At 47.9% G+C, this 19,897-nt stretch overlaps 1 protein-coding gene and 1 long non-coding RNA gene across 22 annotated transcripts in view; one reads left to right on the top strand and one right to left on the bottom strand.

The window, feature by feature from the left end:
• On the bottom strand, positions 398-4,888 carry LOC110408567. 4 transcript variants are annotated; one of them, XR_002444436.1, is made up of 3 exons: positions 1,726-1,840; positions 1,536-1,639; positions 398-1,004 (listed from the first exon to the last, which is right to left on the bottom strand). It is a non-coding gene; the product is annotated as an uncharacterized LOC110408567 (long non-coding RNA). The 4 variants fall into 4 exon arrangements; XR_002444437.1 differs by lacking the exons at positions 1,536-1,639; positions 1,726-1,840 and adding an exon at positions 4,800-4,888; XR_002444438.1 differs by lacking the exon at positions 1,536-1,639 and having other exon boundaries at positions 1,785-1,919.
• Positions 4,893-19,897, top strand: part of ZBTB40 (zinc finger and BTB domain containing 40) — a 36,023-nt gene continuing 21,018 nt past the window's right edge. For 6 of the 18 annotated variants that reach the window (XR_002444432.1, XR_002444433.1, XR_002444434.1 and 3 more), the window contains exons 1-5: positions 4,897-5,036; positions 10,315-11,101; positions 11,756-11,889; positions 16,783-16,978; positions 17,555-17,697. Coding sequence is in view for 12 of the 18 variants with exons in the window: in XM_021417418.1 (XP_021273093.1) it covers positions 10,393-11,101; positions 11,756-11,889; positions 16,783-16,978; positions 17,555-17,697 (1,182 nt within the window). In the remaining 6 variants the exon portion in view is untranslated. Of the gene's footprint in view, positions 5,160-10,314; positions 11,102-11,755; positions 11,890-16,059; positions 16,286-16,782; positions 16,979-17,554; positions 17,698-19,897 lie in introns of those variants that run through there. The other 12 variants (XR_002444431.1, XR_002444429.1, XR_002444430.1 and 9 more) reach the window with 9 other exon arrangements.

The raw sequence follows: 19,897 nt of genomic DNA, 5'->3' as shown, positions 1-19,897 counted from the left end.
CATCAGCATGAGCCTGCTGAGGTAGTAAAGAGGAATGTGTAGGGGAGAAGCTGAGAGAAGCAGATCTAACACAAAGGAAATGTCACAAGACTAACAGTTATGAGAAATGATTGCTAACAAGCAGTAGCTGCTGGTGTTTGAGACATGCTGGCTGAGTGTTGCGTAGAAGACAGAAGGGAATACAGTGGATAGAAAAATGCATTAGTGATAGGAACTGTTCTGTGCTCAGTGCCCTCTGATAGGCAGTGAACCTACCACCTCACCATGGTGCATACACCTAGTGATCCCGGGTCATCATGAAGAAGCCTCTGTTGAGGGGCTTGGGAGATCAGCTCTGAGCCTTTAAGTATGAGTGAGTTGAGCTGGGCATGCCTTGCACCACACATGCATACAAATCTGCAGTCTTTTGGTTTATTAAAGAACCAACAAGGCTGGAAGGAGAGGCTCAAGGGATGCTACAAAGATCCCAACAGGAAGGGGTACTGGAGGTGAGACAGTAATTTGTACGGCAAGGTTGGTGAGATCACAGTCAGTGTGATAGATAGCAGCTACTCCTACAGCACATGAGGGGTGAGTTCCGGGCTACATTTTGGGTGGGGTTTGGATTAAAGGAGGCCAGGCACTAATACTGGGGGACTTAAGGGCTGACATCATGGACAGATGCCTAGGCATGCTGAGCTGGGGATGAAGTCATGCCTGGAGGGGCACCAGGCCTGAACACTGATGCCCAGATGAAGATAAGGGCTATGCTCCATCCTGAAAGGAATCTCCTGAAATTCTGACCTGTCTGAAAGAACAGGAAAAAACCTGATCACATTTAGTAACAGACCCCAGACAAGTGATCCCAGGGATAGCAACCACAGAACCTGGGAACTGGATTTTCTAGAGGTGAATCAAGTCATACACCTGATGGAGAAGCTGAAGATACACTGTGGAAGGTGTGATGTTCTTCAGGGCTTTAGGAAGTCGGTCTGGGTGCGCATAGTTGTGTCAGCAGTCCGCCTCTGAAACAAGAGAAACACAGCAGTGAAACAGCACAAATCAATTTACAGTCCCAGCTTTTTAATGTGAATGTCATCATCTCCAAAAGACCTTATCAGAGTGAGTTTTTTGGTGATTTAGCTGAAGTAACAGGGCAACTTACAGCCTTGGAGTGTGCTGGCATAGGCAAGAGGATGGAGGCAAAAGCACTGACAGAGGCTTCTCTGCTCCCCTGGGAGGAGGGAGGAGGATTGAGGTGGGAGGAAACCTGAAGTTCGGTACATGGAGAGTGCACTTTGCTCAGTACCTCCCAGTGCCTCCTCTGGGACAGCTTGGAGGAATTGTGCATGGTGTTCCGCTCCATTAGTAATTACTTTATGCCAGCACATGTAAATAATTACTCTGGCACAGCTTCTCAGCAGAGTGCTGTGTGCACTCCTCCTGAGCTGTTGTAGCACTGACCCTGGAGCACAGCCTGCTCTGCTGGCTCCCTTGGAGGCTGACAGCGATGAGATTTGTGTTTGCACACAAGTCCTTGCATGAACAGCACTCACAGTATCTGTGCAGGTGAAGCATATCTCCACGTGATCTGACCTTTTATGGTCTGCTTCCTCCCAAGAACTGATTGTGCAATGCGCTCCTCTCCCTAAAATCAGACCTTCAAGAGAAGCTTTGAGGTTAAAAGTGGAAGGGAGAAATGCTTGCAGAAAAAAAAAAAATGAAGACGTAAGAAGTCTCAATTACCTGAACTTTTCTGAGAAAGCTTTTGCCTGAGACAGTGCATTCGTGCCAAAGTTACGTACCCCTGCAAGCAGCAAGGTTTCCAGGGTAAGCCAGAGTCCTGGCAACCTGATGTGCCTCTGCATGGTATGTCAGGAAACAAATCCTTCACCCCACAGATCTGCGTCGTTCCAAATTCCAACAGTGCCCTCAAGCGCTCGAAGGAGAAGCCGCAAGCCAGGGCTTGCTGCCATCCAGACTGCACTGCAGTTGAGAGATTATGAACTGAGAGCGGAAAGATGTGGTTGCATGGCCTTGAGCTTGCTCTGCTACCAGCAAAAGGCACGGAAATCTCTGCTGTACCTGCTGTGCTGAGCCGAAATGGCTGCAGCTCTGTCTTACAGTGTCCCAGCTGTCACCAAGAGACAATCTAAGGGACCTGAGAGAGGCCAAAGCAGATTCAAGGTCTGTGCTGCCTGGAAAAGGCGCGCATATCAAAAGTTGTGACAACAGCAAGGTTTGGCTGTGCCTGCAGGCTCCCTGGTGAGGTGCCTCTGCTCCTGCACTTGTGGGAAGTACCTCACCAGGACCTACAGGACGAGAGTTAAGATGTTTCCAAGAGAAAACAGAGGCTTACTGTGATGGGAACTGAAAAATATGTATTAGGACACTGTTCTTGTCCCTGTTTTCTTGTCCTTTTTCCTCATCTGGGGAGATTATTCTTAGCCTGGAACACAACATTGGCTTAATTTGCAATGCATGGCCCCCAAACTGTTTGAGTGAAGCAGTAAAGAGGACAGAAACAGATGGGGAAGGCTGAGTTCTTCCGAGTCTGTTTTTGTCCCTGTAGCCAGAGAATCATGGGACTGCCCACTCTAACCATCCTCCTTCAGCCCTTGGGGAAAGCCAGTCTGGTTTCTCTAAAGCCGGATCCTTGCTGCTCTCATCCATCAGTTCTCATCATGCTATGGCTCTGTCGTCTCCACAAACTATCCATCACCTCCAAGGCAGGAGGCCGTAGCTGCTCTGTCAGCAGGCTGCCGTCATCCTGTCAGCCCATCTTGAATCAGATATCACCAAATGTGTATTTCAGTTCCAGAGGCTCCGGAGCTGTTTTCAGCCATCCCCTTGTCATATTTTGCTTTGAGCTGGGCAGCAATGGGCATTCAGCTTCCTCCTCTCTGTAATCTCAGTTGAAAAGCTGCTATCCCATGGCAGTTCCGTGCCACCCGCTGCCTGCTCCAGTTGTTCTCTGGAAGTACTGCAGCACAAAGCAGATACCATACAGACAGGCTCACAGACAGCAAGCCAAAAACTCATGCATCACTAGATACCTTCTTAGTGCCAGCCCTGGAAGTTCCTTCCCCATTGGTTAGATCTCAAGGTGGAAGGTGGTCAAGCATCAGAACAGGTTGCCCAGAGAAGTAGTGGAGTCCCCATCCCAGGAGGCATTTAAGAAATGCGTGGCTGTGGCACTATGGGACACGGTTTAGTGGTGGGATTTGGTAGGTCACGTTGGTGGTTCGATGGATGCTCTTGAATATCTTTTCCAGCCTACGTGATTCTGTGATTCTAATGTGATTCTATGAAACTACCAGCAAACGCATTTGTGAGAAAGCTGGAGGAGCTGGAATTGACAGCTCTAACAAAGACAACTTGTTGCATGAGACTGGCAAGGGACTGTAGTCTGAGCAGCTCCTCAAGGAGCCTTTCTCCATAATCCTACAAGAAAACAGCCAAACCTGCCTTTCTTGCATCCTCCAGAAGTGACCTTGAAACCTGCTGCAGCAATGCCATTTGTATCTTAATGGCCCCAAGAGCTGGCTGTGCCATTCACAGCTGAGGATCTCAGCCAAAGGCATTTCCCTGGCAGTGTGCAGAGGCCCCAGAACAGAACAAATCTCATCATGACATTACGAGTTCTTAATTAATACCCATTTGTTTGCAAGATGATCTGCCTGACCACATGCCAGCCCCAGAATTTCATTCGCATCCCCATGGAGAAGGCTTGACAGTAGACAGGACACACAGTCCCAAATCCCTGCCTGCCTGCTGCTCTTTACCAGCTCACACATAGCTTGGTGTCAAAGCTACACAGCTGAGGATGTTATCCCCCTGCCCTATGCATTTATCCAGAAATTAACACTTGCTCATGCAAATGAGTTGGCTCATTAGGTCTTCTTCTCAATCTGTCAATAGATGGCAGCAGATAGCCCTCTCCAGGCATCAAAACACAAACCGCAATACCTGAATTTGCACCCTCTTTTTTTTCCCCTTTCTTTCCTTTCTTTTCCCTTCTCCTTGCCCTTCCTTTCCCTTCCTTTCTCCTTTCCTTCCCTCCATCCCTTCCGTTCTCTTCTTCCTTCCTTTCTGTTCTCCCTTCCCTTCTCCCTTCCTTTTTTTTTTCATGCAAAATGTGGCCAAAACCTTTTTATTCCACCATTTCAGACAAGCCCATTCCAGAGAGCCCTGCCAGCGCTGTGCGCAGAGGACCCTGCAGCTGTCAGGTGCGCAAGCTGGCACTGTGCAACAGCTGATTAAAAGAAGATCCCCATCTGGTGTAACACTCAGGGAAGCGTCATCTGCCCTGACATCCTCCCTGGCTAGTGGGTCTCCTGTGCACTCTGGGTGTGAGCAGTGAGCAGCTGCACTTCAGCACTCCAACAGATCCACGTCCCTCCTGCACTGAGGACCCCACGCCTGTGCACGGTGCTCCAGGTGAGGTCACCCGTTACTCAGCATGGTATGTGGAATTTGTGCAGCCTTTGCTTCTGCCCTGCAAACCGAGGAGCCTGGCATTGGCAGGCGGCTCGGCCCAGCCCCAGCCCCTGGAGCAGCGCTGACAGGTAACCCAGACCCCCCCCTCTTCCTGCTTACAGGGCCATCTGGAAGCTCTCACTGAATGCACCGAGGCCTTCACTGAGCTACGGGCTGGGTCAGATTACTGATGGACAGGGAACAGAAACATGCCCAAGGCTTGGCTCTCTGGGACGAACACAGAGGAACACCACAATGCCAGTGCACATCCATAGATACAAACGGAGCTTTCATCCCCTCCGGCCTGAGCTCACCCCACCGGCCCCCTCACCCCGCCTCACCCCTCAGAGCGGGGGAGACAACTGCGCATGCGCTTCTCCGCCACCCTCTCGCCCACCCCCGACTCCTCCGTCACGTGCTGCGGGAGACGGCCCGTAGTGGCCTCAAGATGGCGGCGCGCGCAGAGCGGCCCAACACCGCCGAAGGGGGCGGGGGAGGGGACGGCTGTTGTTGAAGCTTTATTGTTCCCGCGGCTGTCGCGGGCGCGCGCCGTGTTCGCCGCGCCGCTCCCAATAAAGGTAACCATGGCGACGGCGCGGAGTGCTGTGCGCTGGTGCGGGCCTCGCCCGAACCGGACCGGGCTTCTTCTCACCTGCCGCTAGGCCGCCAGCCGGCCGTGGAGGTGTGGGAGCGAATCGGAGGTCGGTTCCAGTTTGTCCTGTGATCACCAGTTCGATAGAGCTATTGAGGCCTGGTGGCCGAGGAGGCCCTGGGGTGCATAGCATAGAACATGGCCAGCAGGGTGAGGGAGGTTCTCCGCCCCTCTGCTCTGCCCTGGGGAGGCCACATCAGGAGCACTGGGCCCAGTGCTGGGCTCCCCAGTTCAAGGCAGACAGGGAACTGCTGGGGAGAGTCCAGTGGAGGGCTACAGAGACAATCAGGGCCTGGAGCATCTCCTGTATGAGGAAAGGCTGAGAGCCCTGGGGAAGTTCAGTGTGGGGAAGAGAAGGCTGAGAGGGAATCTGAGCAACACTTAGAAACACCTGAAAGGCAGGAGGCAAGGGGATGGGGCCAGGCTCTTCTTGGTGGTGCCCAGTGACAGGATGAGGGGCAGCGGTCACAATCGTGAACCCAGAAGTTCCATTTGAACATGAGGAAAAATGTCTTTACTTTGAAGGTGGCAGAGCCCTGGAACAGGCTGCCCAGAGAGGTGGTGGAGTCTCCTCTGGAGATATTCAAACCCCACCTGGAAGCTTTGCTGTGTGACTGCTCTGGAGAATGCCCTTTAGCAGGAGTTGGACTGGGGGATCTCCTGAGGTCCCTTACAACCTTTTTGATTCTGTGAACTACATGGTGAGGGAGCAGCCCTTGGAATCAGAGCCAGAACGGAGGCCCTCTCCCAGTTGACTCCCTTGTGAAGTGCCCAATTTGCTCTTGGTTTATCTCCCTTTCCAGTAAGTTTACTAATGAGATACACCGCTTTAAGTGCTGAAAATATCTCTTTTAGTCTAGACCACAAGTTAGTGGTTATAGAAGCCTTCCAGGAGATGGAGGATGCAAACTTGCTTCCTGAGTAAATGCCATTAGGTTTCTACATCACTACATCCTCCTTCAGCTGTGTTTTAAAGCAGCTGCACTGGTTTCTTTTGAAGAGTGGTTGTGGAGTGCACAGAGATCCTTCTTCCCTACAGGGGTGTTGGGGCTGTGAAGGTGGTGATAGTGGTGGGAGTCCAGGTGCCTCTTGACTTGCTTTCAATATGTTCAGCTCAAAGCAGTTCAGATTAACAAGTCTGACACAGGTTGCCCAGAGAGGTAGTGGATGTTCCATCCCTGAAGGTACCCAAGGTCAGGCTGGACAGGGCTCTGAGCATCTGATGGAACTGTAGGTGTCCCTGTTCATTGCAGGGGGGTTGGACGAGGTGGCCTTTTAGGATCCCTTCCAGCTCAACGGTTCTATGACTGTATTATGAGTCTATGATAATTAGCGCTTTCAGTGTTGGGCATAGTGAGATAAGGATGAAGAGAGAGTGGAGTAAACTTTGGCCATTGCTTTGGATTTGTGATTGTCTTCCCCTGTATGATTTCACCCTTTTGTTAGGGCCTTTGCTTTGAAAGGCAATTGAAAACTTGCTATTAAGAACTGAAGAACACCTATTTGTTTTTCAATCTGCTATATTTCCATTTAAAGCATCAGTGCAGACTGATAGCCAAAAATGTTGCTTGTTTTTGTGACGTATATTCTGCTGCTTTTAGAGACCGCGGAGCATTGAATTTAGTCAAAGTGTTGCTTGTTTTCCTCTTATCTGTCTGCACTGATGCTCTGTACTGAAGTAGAATAGATTGAAAAACAAATTGGTATGCCCTGGCTCCCTAGACTGGATTTTATATTACCCTCGGAGAGTGCTGCCTGCTCTGGCCCTTTGGAGCCCCCCAGGGAAAGGTAATGACCTCTCAGCCTCTCTCAGCTCTTCAAAGACACAATTACTTCTGGTGGGAGAGGTGAGAAAATTGAATTGCAGTACATGATTTCCTGGCTTTCTAATAACCCTTTTTGTAAGGTCATCGTCTTTGCAACAAGAAGACAGGCGGCTGATAAACACACAAAGAGTATTTAGATTTTGATTGCAGGCTGTCAGTGTCTTTAACTCCCACACTGGCTCAGAGCTAGTAACAGAGTGTTTTCCTTTTATGATCTGTGCACCAGGCTGGGTTGGTAGCAAGGTGCTGTCAGCAGAGGGAGCACAAGGCTGTGGGTTTGTACCTTTGAAAAGTAGTGTTAGAGTATAGCTTAATTTCTTGGCAGTGAAGCATTCATTATTATTATTATTATTCAGAAATGTAAAGAAAACCTGCTGCATGTGCATCTCAAAAAAGAATCCCAGACAGGGAATACATCTTCGTGTTAGCCACTGAGGTCTTAACTAATCAATGCAGAAACTAAGTTTTGGCATTGTTTTTGCCATTATTGTGGCATACAAGTTCCTTTTGCTAAGGCTTAGGTGGCAGTAGAATTCTTGCAGTCCCTGATGATTGGACTAGATGTCCTTCAAAGGTCCTTTCCAACTCAAACAATTCTATAACAATGACCTTCTAAAGGAATGAGATTACTGTCACAGCCTTATATACAAGGGAGGGGTGTTCTTATCTGGGCATTTCTGGAGCACCCATCTCTGCTGCCATCAGCTTATCCTTTTCTTATTCTAACCTAGCCTGGAAAAAAAGATGTGATTCTTTCAAACTGTGGACTGAAATACCTAGGAGAAGGAAGAATCTTAGAATCAGAGAATGGTTTGGGTTGGAAGGGGCCCTTAAGAAGGAGCTGCATTAGACAACAGAGGGTAGTGTTTGCTGCAGACCTGTTCTGAATGTGGGAGGTTCAGAAGAAGGGGCTTCCTTGCCAAAGTGGCAGCCTTGAGAGCAGTCCCAGGTGACAGCTGCTGCTTAACTGTGACAAAAGAATGTATATCAATATATGGTTGAATGGAGCCTTAGAATCTTGGGTGTTTTTCAGGACTTGCTCAAATTCATTGACTTTGCAGTCTCACTGGACATAAGTGGGACCAAAATTCCTTAACTATCCTGGTGTTTTCCTCTGTAAGCTGGGATGTGTCACACCTTTCCTTAAAAGATTCATCATTCTTTGACAAAGCCTGCCTGGAGGGCAGCTAAGATAAGCACATCTCTCTCTCCTCTGCCCCCACTTCTGTCTCCAGTGAGCCGACATTTTTGGAAGAGGAGGGCAGTGTTTGTGTGGCTCAGGTGTCAAAGGCTGCAGCAGTCAACTTAAGGCATTTTACTGTGAGTTTGAAATTGAGAAAGAAAAAGAATACCAGCAGTGGTCTTATCTTTGAGCGTGGCTCCAAAGATGATGCAGAGAAGCAGCTTTAGGCTGAAAAAGTGACAAATGGCTTTTTCTCACCAGTGGTGCTGGCAGAGGCAGATAGCTCACACAGTGCAAGCACTCATCATTGCTGGAGTATTAGTTATCTGCTCTCAGAGAGATTCCAAGTTTAGCCCAGTTCTGCAGGCAAATCTCCCAAAAGTCATTTAGAAGACAGCTGGGAGACAAAGCTGGGCAAATTCAGGTAAGAAATGAGGCATATATTTTAACAGTCACAATGACTTGCTGTGGCAGTGGAGGGTTCTCAGCCCAAACATCAGTTCTTATCGTGAGTAGGCACCTTTCTGGAAGAGCAGCTTCAGCCAAACCCAAGATATTAAGTCCAGAAATCTAGGAGACAGTGACAGATGAGATGTCAGATTGCTGCTGGTGGTCCCTTCTGGCCTTCAGCTCAGAATAAAGGCTCGAAGAATGCTATAAGTAGCAGGCAGTTGCCTTGACGATGGTCTTGGCAATCACCCCCCTGTTTAAAAAAAAAAGAAAAAAAAAATCATTCTCTTTGGCAGGACTGGATATTTTGGACCCTATAATTAAGGAAATATAATGTATTTATACAAATATATCTGGTCTAATTACTCAGAACACATTTTCCGTAGCTCTGAATTATTATAATAAAGAAGGGAAGGTGATATTAGGCTGCCCAGAGCTTTGCTGTTTTGAGTTGTCCTGGGCAAATATGTCTTCAATATCCTTGCCAGGAACAGAGGGAGCAGACGGTGCTGCTGCTTCACAGCCGTGGAAGTGAGAGGTTTTATGCACAAGACATCTCTTCCAGGGCACTGATGTTTCCTGCTTGTCCTTTTGTAGGAAGATCCGCAGCTATTACTTCTTAACCAGCAGACCCAATTTCATTTCAGATACTGGAAGCTCTTCAACTCCAGGCAAAGAGTGGGTGGACTAAAACTGCTATTACACTCAGCCTGGCAAAAGAAATGGGGCTCTTTCTTCTCCCACGTTCGCCAGCAACTGTGCTGACATCAACTTGGTTGTCTGTGACTTACAACAGTGTGGGAGGATAACAGAACCCTTACCTTTAATGGGATTGAAGTGCAGGTGGCCAGTCCTGTGCACAGGCGAGGCTGTGCTTCAAGGTGGTGTGTGAGCATTGGCTCATTAAAGCTCATGTTCTGATGGTAGGCAGTATTATTTCTGTTCTCTGTGAGAGAGTAGATAGCTGGGTGTGAAGCTGTTAAGCAGTTGAAGGTCACGTAAACTGTGTCCATCCAGGTGCTCCTCCTTTAGCACTCATGCTGTTTTGTTTCAGCATCATTGCCAGCATTGGTGTTAGGCATCCTAGTGCATAGACAAGACAGTAACATCTTTATCTTGTCTAGCGTAGATAAAAAAAAAACTCTAGATATCCTGCTGATAAAAATTCTGCTGGCGGATGTCCTATTTATTTTCTCCCAACAGCAACACAGGAAAAAAAAAAAGGAGGAAAAGGAAAAGAGATGCTGTAGTGGACGAGGCTTGGCCTATGAACTTCTACCTCTGTGCTGTACGATCGGATCACTTAGTGCTTTGTAGGTCAAAATCAACACCCCCAATTTTCCTCTGCATTTGATAGTCTGAGCAGGTCGTCCTGCATTGGTTCCCCACCTGCCCTTTCAGAAATTGATTGCTGAATCCAGCATCAGCTCCAGTTGCTGGATGCAGACAAGGGCTGATACTGTGGTGCCTCACTGAAAAGCATTCGTCTCTGTGGTAGGAATTATGTTAGGGAGCCTCTTCTCTCCTTTCTGTAGCTCCTGGGACTCAGTATTCACTCCTAAGCTCTCTCTGAAGTATTTACGTTTGACCAATATCTAGATTATTGAGTTTTACTGGGTAAGTTGCCGAATTTGGGTAGTAAGAGCTAAGAGTGGAACCTCTTTCTTGCTACAACCACTAAACTGTGGCATAGTAAACTACTAAGAGATGTCAAATGAAATGTAATTTTTGATTTCTTTTGCTAGCAGAATCCTTCGTTTTCCTTTAGCTGGACCTTGTGAAAGCAGACTGAGGCAAGAGAAAAACCACCGGATCCAGGAGCTATGGAGCTTCCCAGCTACAGCAAGCAGCTGCTGCAGCAGCTATACACTCTCTGCAGAGAGCAGCAGTTCTGCGATTGCACCATCTTCGTTGGGACTGTTCACTTCAGAGCACACAAGGTTGTTTTAGCTGCTGCCAGCCTGCTTTTTAAATCTTTGTTGGACAGCACAGACACCATCTCCATTGATGCTTCCGTGGTGACCCCTGAGGAGTTTGCACTGTTGCTGGAGATGATGTACACTGGCAAGCTCCCAATGGGGAAACACAACTTCACCAAAGTCATCTCCGTGTCAGATAGTCTGCAGATGTTTGACGTGGCTGTTAGTTGCAAAACCCTCCTTAGAGACCTCATCAGCTGTTCAGCTCAGGATCAGGTAGAACTCTCTGGGCAGGCAGCAGACTCATCTGGAAGCAGTGGTGAAGCTGATAACCTGCCCCAATCTGAAAAACCTGCTGCTGAAGGAAAAACAGGTGTCCTGCACCCTTCTCCTGGCCCTGAAGAAGCAGAGATGGAAGCAAATAGTTCTCCTGAGCAGGAGCTGGCTGTGAATCACACCTGGCTTCCCCAGGATGTGACACTGAGCAGCTCGGGATCCCTCTGGGAGGATTCAGGCTCTTGTGCTGCCCAGCCTGCCTGTGCAGAGCGTGGTTGCTGTGTTGAAGTGGAGCCTGCTGAGTCTCTGGAGAAGAAAGGAAGAGCGAGTGGTTTAGGTGAGCCTTGACAGAATTGCCTCTTAGTGATTTACACCTGAGTTGCTTTATGGTTGTTTTTTTTTTTTTTTTTGTCATGGGGGATTTTTTTCCCTGTGTTTCAGCTTTTTAGTTTGCCTTGGGTTAGTAAAAGCACTGACACACGTACCCCTTTTCTGTAGTGACTTTCTTCCTTTGGCACAGTGTAATGCTCTCCTTTGGCCTTTGTGGTTGTTGTGCTCTTAGCGCTTTACCAGAGCTGTACTGAGCAAAACTTTTCTTATCCATCTTTGTGTAGATGAATATCTTATCTATTGCATCTCATGTATAGTGGGATCTGTGTTAATGCAGCACATGAGGTTTGTAAGTCAGTCTTTATAGCAGTAAGTGAACAGAGTTGCCTGCTAATGCTACTTTATCTTTTAAACTCATGTTCAGCATGGGAGGGAAACAGAGGCTGCACTGGATTTAAAATAAATGTTCCATTTATAACTTGTGTTAAATAAACTGTTGGTTTTTCCTCCAGGCTGTGTGATATCTTTAGAAGGGATTTGTGAGTCACAGTTTCCATGTTACAGCCAATGTGCTGGTTACAAACTGATGCTTTTCAATCACATCCCGCTTTCTGTGAATCCCTTCAATTAGCAAATAACTCATCTTGTTTCTCTCACACAGCAGCAGAGAGCAAAAGCTGTAAACTGGATTTCTTTCTTCAATATGAAAGTGTTTTCTCAGAGGCCCTTTCTGATGCCCAAGCCGTGCTGAGAAGACTAGAAGAGTGCAGAGAAATTGATGCCTCTCAAAGGGAGGTAGGTGTGTTTATTGGATAAATAATACAAGTCTTTTTTTCTCCACCCTGCTGAGGGCTAGAATAGATTGGGCCCTGTTCAGGAAATCTTTTCATGGGGAAACTGGGGCTCTGGTGCTTTGTTCTTGGAAGGGCAGATTGTGCTCACCTGAACGAAGCACCCGAGAAACATCCGTGAGACAAAGCTGCTTGTGCATGTAGGTAAGGAAGTATATATCCTGCCCCAAAGACATCTTCCCCGTGGTAGGAGGGCTCCACCACTCCTCCTGTTTGTGGCATTTGCTTTGGGAACTGTATCAACATCGAAATGACTGACACGTGAGATCCCAAAATAGATTTCCTGAGCCCGTGGTGAGGGCTTGCTGCGGAGCATCTGCTCCGCTCTGTGTTGTGCAGGCCGCTCACGAGGAGTGTTACGGGTGGTGATGGATACAGGGCATGCTGGCTTGCTGTCTCGTGGTGCTTCTGGTGGCATTCAGCTTGAAAAGCCGTCGTTGCAGATGAGTGATGCTCAGGTTATTGTTGGAAGATATTCGAGTGTAGCGCTCAGTTTACACTAAAAGGGATATTCTGGGCTCTGAACAGCAGATACCAGCCGTGGTACAAGCCTTTAAAAGCAGGGAAGTCCTGTTCCCTGGATTAGGGGGCTGAGATCTCTAGATCTTACATGCTCACTGGGTGGGAAGCCATCTGGGTTAGAATCACCAGGACCCTATAATACCAGCATAACTGTGACGCCAACACATCTTTCTGCTGAGGAAAACCGAAGCCAACATGTTTATTAGAGAAAAGATGTGTGACAGCAGGTAGGAGAATTCCCTCAAGTCAAGGAGTACAGATTTATTTTCTGATAAGCCTTTGAATGTTGATGGGTTGGAAGTCTTTGTTCCCTTAGCAGCTGGCCCCTTTGACAGTATTGAACTTATCTGGGGCTCTAGGAGGGAGATGTGGGTCCTAATTTGTGGTTGCATAGCAAGCCCAAGCCTGGCCAGGCTGACAGGCACCGGTGAGCATGTTGCTCTCAGCATGCCTCAGAAAGATGATGTTTTCGTGTGTTCATTCATCTTCCAGAAAACTGTCAGGTTTAAAGTTGTCCCGACCCTACATGTGTGCAATTGGTGCTGCAACCAGAGCAGTGCCCCAGCAAGATTGCTGAGCCCTCGCAATGCAGACAGGTGCTGCCTGTGCCAGCGTGCCCTCCTCACCCATGTGCACAATCTGCCCAGCACAGCACATGCAGCCTGGCATGTACGCTGCCTTGCTTCTGTGATGGTTAAACAGCCCTATTTTCTGTTGCTTTGCAGTTACTGTAACGTTTCTTGTTTCTCCAGCACTGCAAATGCATGGCAGATGGGGTCGGTGGGCCCGTCTATGCCATGTGCCCTGCCTGTTTTGCTCCCAAATGAGCTGTTGCCGTAGGATCCAAATGGGAAGAGTTCAGAGACAGCGTGGGTATCTGACTGCAGAACAGCACCTGGGCAATTTTTCTGTAGCTATAAATAAATGCTGAATAAATGAGAAATGGATTTTCTTTAAGCCTCGCAGAAAAATCACTTCTCAGCTGCAACAAGCATGAAAAGTGTTAGCCCCAAAGGCAGTGGGGAGAGGAGGGGAATTGCAGCCCATTCTAAGTAAGGGCTTAGGAGAAAACTCTCAGCTCAGCCCATTCTGTCGCTCTCTGAGCTCCCCGCTGGGATAAGCAGCATCTGTCGGCACCGGCACGACTCTAAGCTCTGTTTCCAGCAGAGGGTGTAGCTTCTTCCCGTAAGGGCCTGGTGTTTTCTTTGGGGAAACGCAGTTGGTGTGTTTCAAAGTCATGCTTAAAGTGCAAGTTTAGCTGAGAACAGCACAGCTCAGGATGTCTAACAGGGGCTGAAATTGTGGCGGTGGTAAAAAGTCAATGGATTTTTTTTTTCCCTCCCTCTTTTTTCTTTCTTTCTTTTTTTTTTTTTTTTTTAAATTTCCTTTTCGTATTATTTCACTGGTTATTTGCTTGAAGTCTCTTGGGTGCCTTAGTGCAAGGGAAAGCCAGTTTGGAAGACAGCGAGGTGGCTGTGGGTGCAACCATGCGATGCAAGGAGCTGCCTTTTCTTCATCCTGAGCAGTCTGATGGGGAGTGCTTGCCATGCTGCAGAGGAGAGCTCCCATCCCCTGTGCACGTCCTTCTGCTCACGACTCCTTTGTGGGTGCATTGTCTCTATCAGCAAGCAATTTTTGACAACAAAGCCTAGGCAGGCACAGCACTGGGGCTTGGAGTGTTGGTGGGGATTTTGCAAGCCTGCCTGTTAAAGCTGAGGCTGCTCTGACTCCTCAGGTTTCAGTGGGACTTTGCCTTGGATGTCGCTCTCTGTTTATTTCTGTTCCTTTGCTCATGAGCTCATCTGTCAATGGGTGTCTTGTTGCCTGCAACCCCAAAGAGTAAGGGGTCGTGCTTTGCTCCTGGGCGCTCCCCTCAGGTGCTGCTGCTTTATTTCCTACATTTTTTTTTTTCTTTTGCTGGTTTTGTCAGAATTTTTACTTTTTTCTAAGTTTGCTGCTGCTTTCTGCTCCCTGGGCTGAAAAATGCAGACGTACCCTTGTAAGCTGGTTTTCTGTTTAGGGAGATGTGATTTTTGGGGGAGTTGTTTTTTGTTCTGAAGTCTCTCTCTGTAACTCACACAAACTATTCCTATCTAATTTGGTTCTGGCCTGGATGAAACCTGCTTGGAAATGAGAACGAGTCTGAAATTGCAGTAATTTGGGGAAGCGTAGAAGAGCTTTGCTGGTGTCAAGTCTTATCTTCCTGTGCTTTCTTAGAGAAACTCAATTCAAATCATTGCACAGCTCATTTGTTCCCTCTGCTGCTGGTTTCAGATGAAGTGGGGAGTGTTGATTCTCTAGCGCAGAATAAGTGTCACTGTGCTTGTGGAGCATTTCCATTGCATATGGGCCTGTCCAATTATTGCTGTCCTTCATTTGCAGCTGCAGGAATTTCTGGATGCGGCATAAAAGTTTCCTTTTATCTTCTGCATCCTGATGAGAAGTGCTAGCTTGTGAGTGTGCTTGTTTTAATGGTGGCAAAGCTGGCTAAACCTTTCCCTTGTTCTGGTATGCTCATGTGGAAGTTTTGGCTGAGCTTTTATTATTGTGTAAAGCAGCACAAGAGGAGCCAGTGTCCTCCGCTGTCTCTTGAAAATCCCTCCTACCACTTGAGGTGCTTGTGTTGCCCTAAAGCTGTTGTTTAGGAGAGCTCACTCAATAACAGTTGGTGAAGTGGCTTTTTGCTTAGATCTCTTGCAATTGAGACGTGTCTTGTGTGGGAATAGAGGTAGAGATGGGGTTTGAAAAGCCAGAAGAGTGCTCCTCCACCTGCAGGGAAGAGGCAAGGCGGCAGCAAAAGGATGTGGTGGTGTAGGGACTGAATGTGTTGGGAAAGAAATCTCAAAAATGAGGAAGGTGATATGGAGGGGATCTATCCTGCCTCGAGGTTTCTGGGGAAATGGGAGGGTTTGGGATGAACTGGGAGGGCTTTCTCATTGTGTGTGATCATTCTGGTGCTGAGCTGGATGTGTTGTGGACACCACCAAGGATGCCTGCAGCGCGAGCCCAATTTTTCAATGGGCATTGATCCTATTTGGTGGCACAACTCAAGCTGAAGCTGTATCTTGGTGACTTGGCTGCCCTGCCCAGAGAGTCTGGAAGGTGAGTGTGTGCTGCTTTGTACTAACGTGACTATGAAGGGTTTTGCAGATATCCCACACAGTAAAAACCTAATGGATGAGGCTACAATGCATGGGAACCTTATGACTAAGTGGAAGCTGGAATTACAGATAATATCGATATTTCTCCAGCTCTTCCAGGTTCTCTGGGAATTGTTATTGCTTCAAAGTAAGTCTGAAATGCACTGTGCACTCTTTCAAAACAATACTAAAAGGCTGTTGTTCCCGCTGAGCGGTGTGTCTGAGGAAAGGTCTTCCAGAAAGAAACTATAAATAGCAGAGCCTTTTGCTTTCTCAAAACTCAGTTCCGCTAATGAAAACCATGCACCCAGGAAAGGATGTTAACTGAAGCTCTGGGTAGTAATTCTGTGCTGATTTTAATTTTAATTAAGGCTTTCTTCCTTTATAACAGAGCCCTTCATGTCCATGTCTCTGTTTGGCAGGAAAAATGCTGTTAGAGGGTAAGAGCTTGGGCTCCTGCAGCTCCCCCTCTGCGGATACTCTTTGCAATAGGTCATCGCACTGTCACGCTGCCCTAATATACGAGCATTTACACCTGCTAGGAAAAGCAAGTCCACCATCCCCCTGGTGCGGCCTCAAGCAGTTACATTCAGTCTTTTTATCATAGAAATAAAAATGACAATGACAGCAGAAAATGGCCGTTATCTCGGGAGCTGGGCTAAGCTCTCCACTTCAAAGGTACTTTTATAGCATCCCTGGAGTCTCTAATAAAGGATGCCTGCTCTGAAAGGCTGGCATCTCTCGTGGAGAGCTGGGGAGTGTGTGTCTTTAGGGGCAATATTTACAGCGTTAAAGGGCTCCAGGGAAATGGGAGCAAGAGTTCCAGCTTCTTTCTTTTCCTTTCATTTCCATCACTGTGCAGGCTTGTTTGCCTCTGATTGCCATTTGAGGTCACAGGAGTGGATTTTGGAGCTCTGAGCTTGATTGCCAGGTGTGCAGAGAGCCCACAACACAGCACTTACGTGCCTTATCTCCAAAGCTTAAGCCTAAAGCTTTTGCTGGGAGACGTGACTCCTTTGTGATTTGGGAAGGGGGATTCCTAGAGTCCCACCAAATTGCTCTCTGCTTTCTGTGCAAGTGCTCCCCTTGTTCTGCAGTGAAATCTGCTCTTTGTGTCAGCTTGCATTAGGCAGTTGACTCTGTTACTAAACCTTTCCTGTGTTTGCCTGTTTTAGGTTGTACTCACCTGTCTGGCAGAGGCAGGGGAACAGTCAGTGTTCACGAAGCTGTTGGGCAAAGTGAAGGATGCTCACACCCTGGATGCTCAGACCCTTGTGTCTATACTGAAGCTGTTTCAAGACATGAATCCCAAGCTGAGAGCGGCCTTGCTGGAGAGGGAGCAGGGCAGTGGAGAAGTCCTGCAGCAAACAGGTAGAGAACTGGGCACAGCTTTTGGCAAAGCGAGTGGGTAACCTTACAGGCAAAGCTTCAGAAGATTATTGGTGTCCCCCTGGCAGGCTGCAGTGCTCTAGCATTTGTTCAGAGCTTGTATCCTTACTCATATGTGGGAGGCTTATTGTGTGCTGGCCAAGATCCTGGAGTGTTTCTGCTCCACAGCAGCAGGGTGCGGGCAGTGCAGGGCTCTCCCCATCGCTGCCTGCAGGGTTGGATCGATGGCTGCACAGCCAGTGTGGGCCGGAGCACAGCTGAGCCTCGGGATTGAAAGCTCCTTTCTTACTCGAGTCTGACACAAAGCAGTGGCCTTGCAAACCTGGTGTTAACCTCCAGCTTGCTTTATGGCTTTGTGCTCTGTTAGATAAATGAGACGTTTTCCTTTCATAGAGTTTAAAGAGAATCGTAAAGTGGTTTTTCTCTGCTGCTTGTGCTTGGGATGAGCTTTGCTATTCACTTAGATCTTTCACAGAGTCCCACTCGCTTCAGGAGCCTGTCAGTTCCTTCAGACTGACTTGTTTCTTCTCTTGTGCTTCTGAATCCTTTGCTCCCCAGAGAGCACAGAAGAGGGAGAGATGCTGACCGCTCGTTTGCTGGGATGCAAGGAGGAGCTAATCCAGAGCGTGACACAGCTGAGCCCCATCGTAGAGTTCTTGGAGGCAGCAGAAGAGGGATTCCTGACCACTGCGGAGAAGCGGGTAACAAATCTGAGATAAGGGAAGCTCTGTGGGTGAGGGGTGTATGTGTGGGTCTGCCAGGCACCGTCTTTCCACATCGTACGGTTTGTCAAGTGATTCACTAGCCTCACCTGGTGATTTCCCTCTGCACAGCATGGACTGTTTATGTTAGCTGTCTCAGGTCCTTCCGTGCTGAACTGTGCGAATACTGAGAGCTGGACTGCAAAAGTAGCCTCAAGGCCAGGGGGAGCACTGACCAGCGTGCCAGTTTGTCCCTGAAAGCAGAAACTGGGGTAAAGGTGGTATCTAGTGTGTCTCACAGTCTCTTTTTGTGAGCCAGAAGAAGGCTCTGTAATGCAGTTTGCTTTCAGCAGAACCATTAAAACCCTGTGCTGCCTGCGCACCAGTTATACCCTTGTATACTTAGTCATCAGCTTGCCTTTAGCTGGCTCTCCGAGGCTCTCTCTTCTTTAACTCTGGGCACACAGTTGCCTGCGAGTGTAGCTCATCCACTGGCAGATTTTTTTTTTTTTGATGACTTGAGTGCAGCAGTTGGTGTGGAGGACTACTGCTTTCCCGCAAGCAATTGCATTATGTATGCTGATTTGCAGAAGCCATAAAGAAAAAAAGACAAAACAATGCAACATTGTGCACAACCTGCTTTCTTTTGTGTTTTGAGAGGAGCTGCCTATACCCTGCCTGTGCAGCTGAAACTTGCAGGTGTCCTAGCATGCTGTGCTCAGTACACAGCTTGCAGACCTCCTGTCCTAGTTTGTCACATCACTTAGTTCCCCTGACATAGGATTATAGTGAGAGGAAAGCACTGTTGTGCTCAGTGGCATGAATGATGTCTGCTTTCTGTCTGAGTGAGCCTGACCAGAGCCACAACAGGCTGGTTGAAAATCTTTGCTCTTCTTATAAGTGCCTCCTTTTTGTCTTGCTCCCTTGCACGCAATCCCTGACAAGGTTTCCAGCATGGGGCAGCCTGGAGTATGGCCACAGCTTGTGGGAGGGCCAAAGAAAGCACCAGGGATACCCAGAGGTGCTGTAATTCTGACCCTTGGGCATAGCATCTGGTCTTTAATTGCATGATCATACACTCTGGCATTCACAGGGTTTCTGCCTTGGTGAAGGGGTAGTGTTATCCAATATTTCTTTTTGTGCTTTTCGGTTGCTCTCTGCTCCCGCACTGTTTGCTGCAGAGCCACAAAACCCTGCTCTGAATACAAAATCCTTCTCTTCTTGATGGGTTCTGTTTGTGCTCTTGTTTTAGCTCACAGGTTGCTGACAAATAACAAATGTATTTGCAGGGGACCACATAGCTGTACACTTGGAGGTGAAGCCCAGGAAAGTAAGGCAGAAGTTGCCATGTGTAGACTGACCTGAGGGGCAGGGGTCCTTTGGTCCCATTTTTTATTCTTACTTTTTTAAGATCTACTTTAGATGTGCTGTTTTTTCCCCCTAGACAATTGGAAATGTACGTAATTAATTCAGAAGTTGACTTGATTAAAACAGCGGGGCTGTGGCATATCTCAGGTGTGGTACTGGGAAAACGAGCATGGAGTTATCAGTCACCTCTGACGGTTTCATCTTACTGAATAACATGAGAGCTCTGGGCTGGCAGAGGTAGGATCTAGTTCTCCAAGGTTTCGTAAAGATGGAACTTTTCTTCTTGCAGTCACTCCCTCAGCAGACACACGTTTATTCAGCAAACAAACTTGGATAAAATGAAAGAGCAGGGTAACATCTTGTGCGTGATGTCTTGAGTTGTTGTTCAGAGTGACCGATCCTCAGTACAGCCCTGATCCTGGAGCAGCACAGTAGCTGGTTAAAACACTCATCCTTTCTTTCTGCACATGAGCAAGAACATCTTGCCAGGGTTTATTAATGACGACACAAACAAGGTTTCTTGCCGTTGTGAGAGCAATCCTGCCTGGACTTACTGGGGAATGCAAAAAACTGCTTGCAAATGCAAGATGGATGTTTCTGAGTTCCTCACACAGGTGTGGTCAAAGAGTCTCAAAATCAAGGTCAGGGCCATCTGTTCTGAGCCTGCTGGAGTGCAACACAGAAACTTGTCTGGGAGCAGCAACAGGTTGCAGTTTGAACTCTTCATAAAGATTCTGTTCTTGTACCCTTCTTGTGTTCTCTGAAAAGATGACTTCAAAATGAGTGATCAAGGGTCAGCTCGGTGTGAATTAAATGGAAGAATATGCCAGCA

Source organism: Numida meleagris, chromosome 20 (assembly GCF_002078875.1).
Source record: "Numida meleagris isolate 19003 breed g44 Domestic line chromosome 20, NumMel1.0, whole genome shotgun sequence".
Taxonomy (NCBI): domain Eukaryota; kingdom Metazoa; phylum Chordata; class Aves; order Galliformes; family Numididae; genus Numida; species Numida meleagris.
Note: the sequence above shows the minus strand (reverse complement) of the source record. Positions and strands in the feature narration are given on the sequence as shown.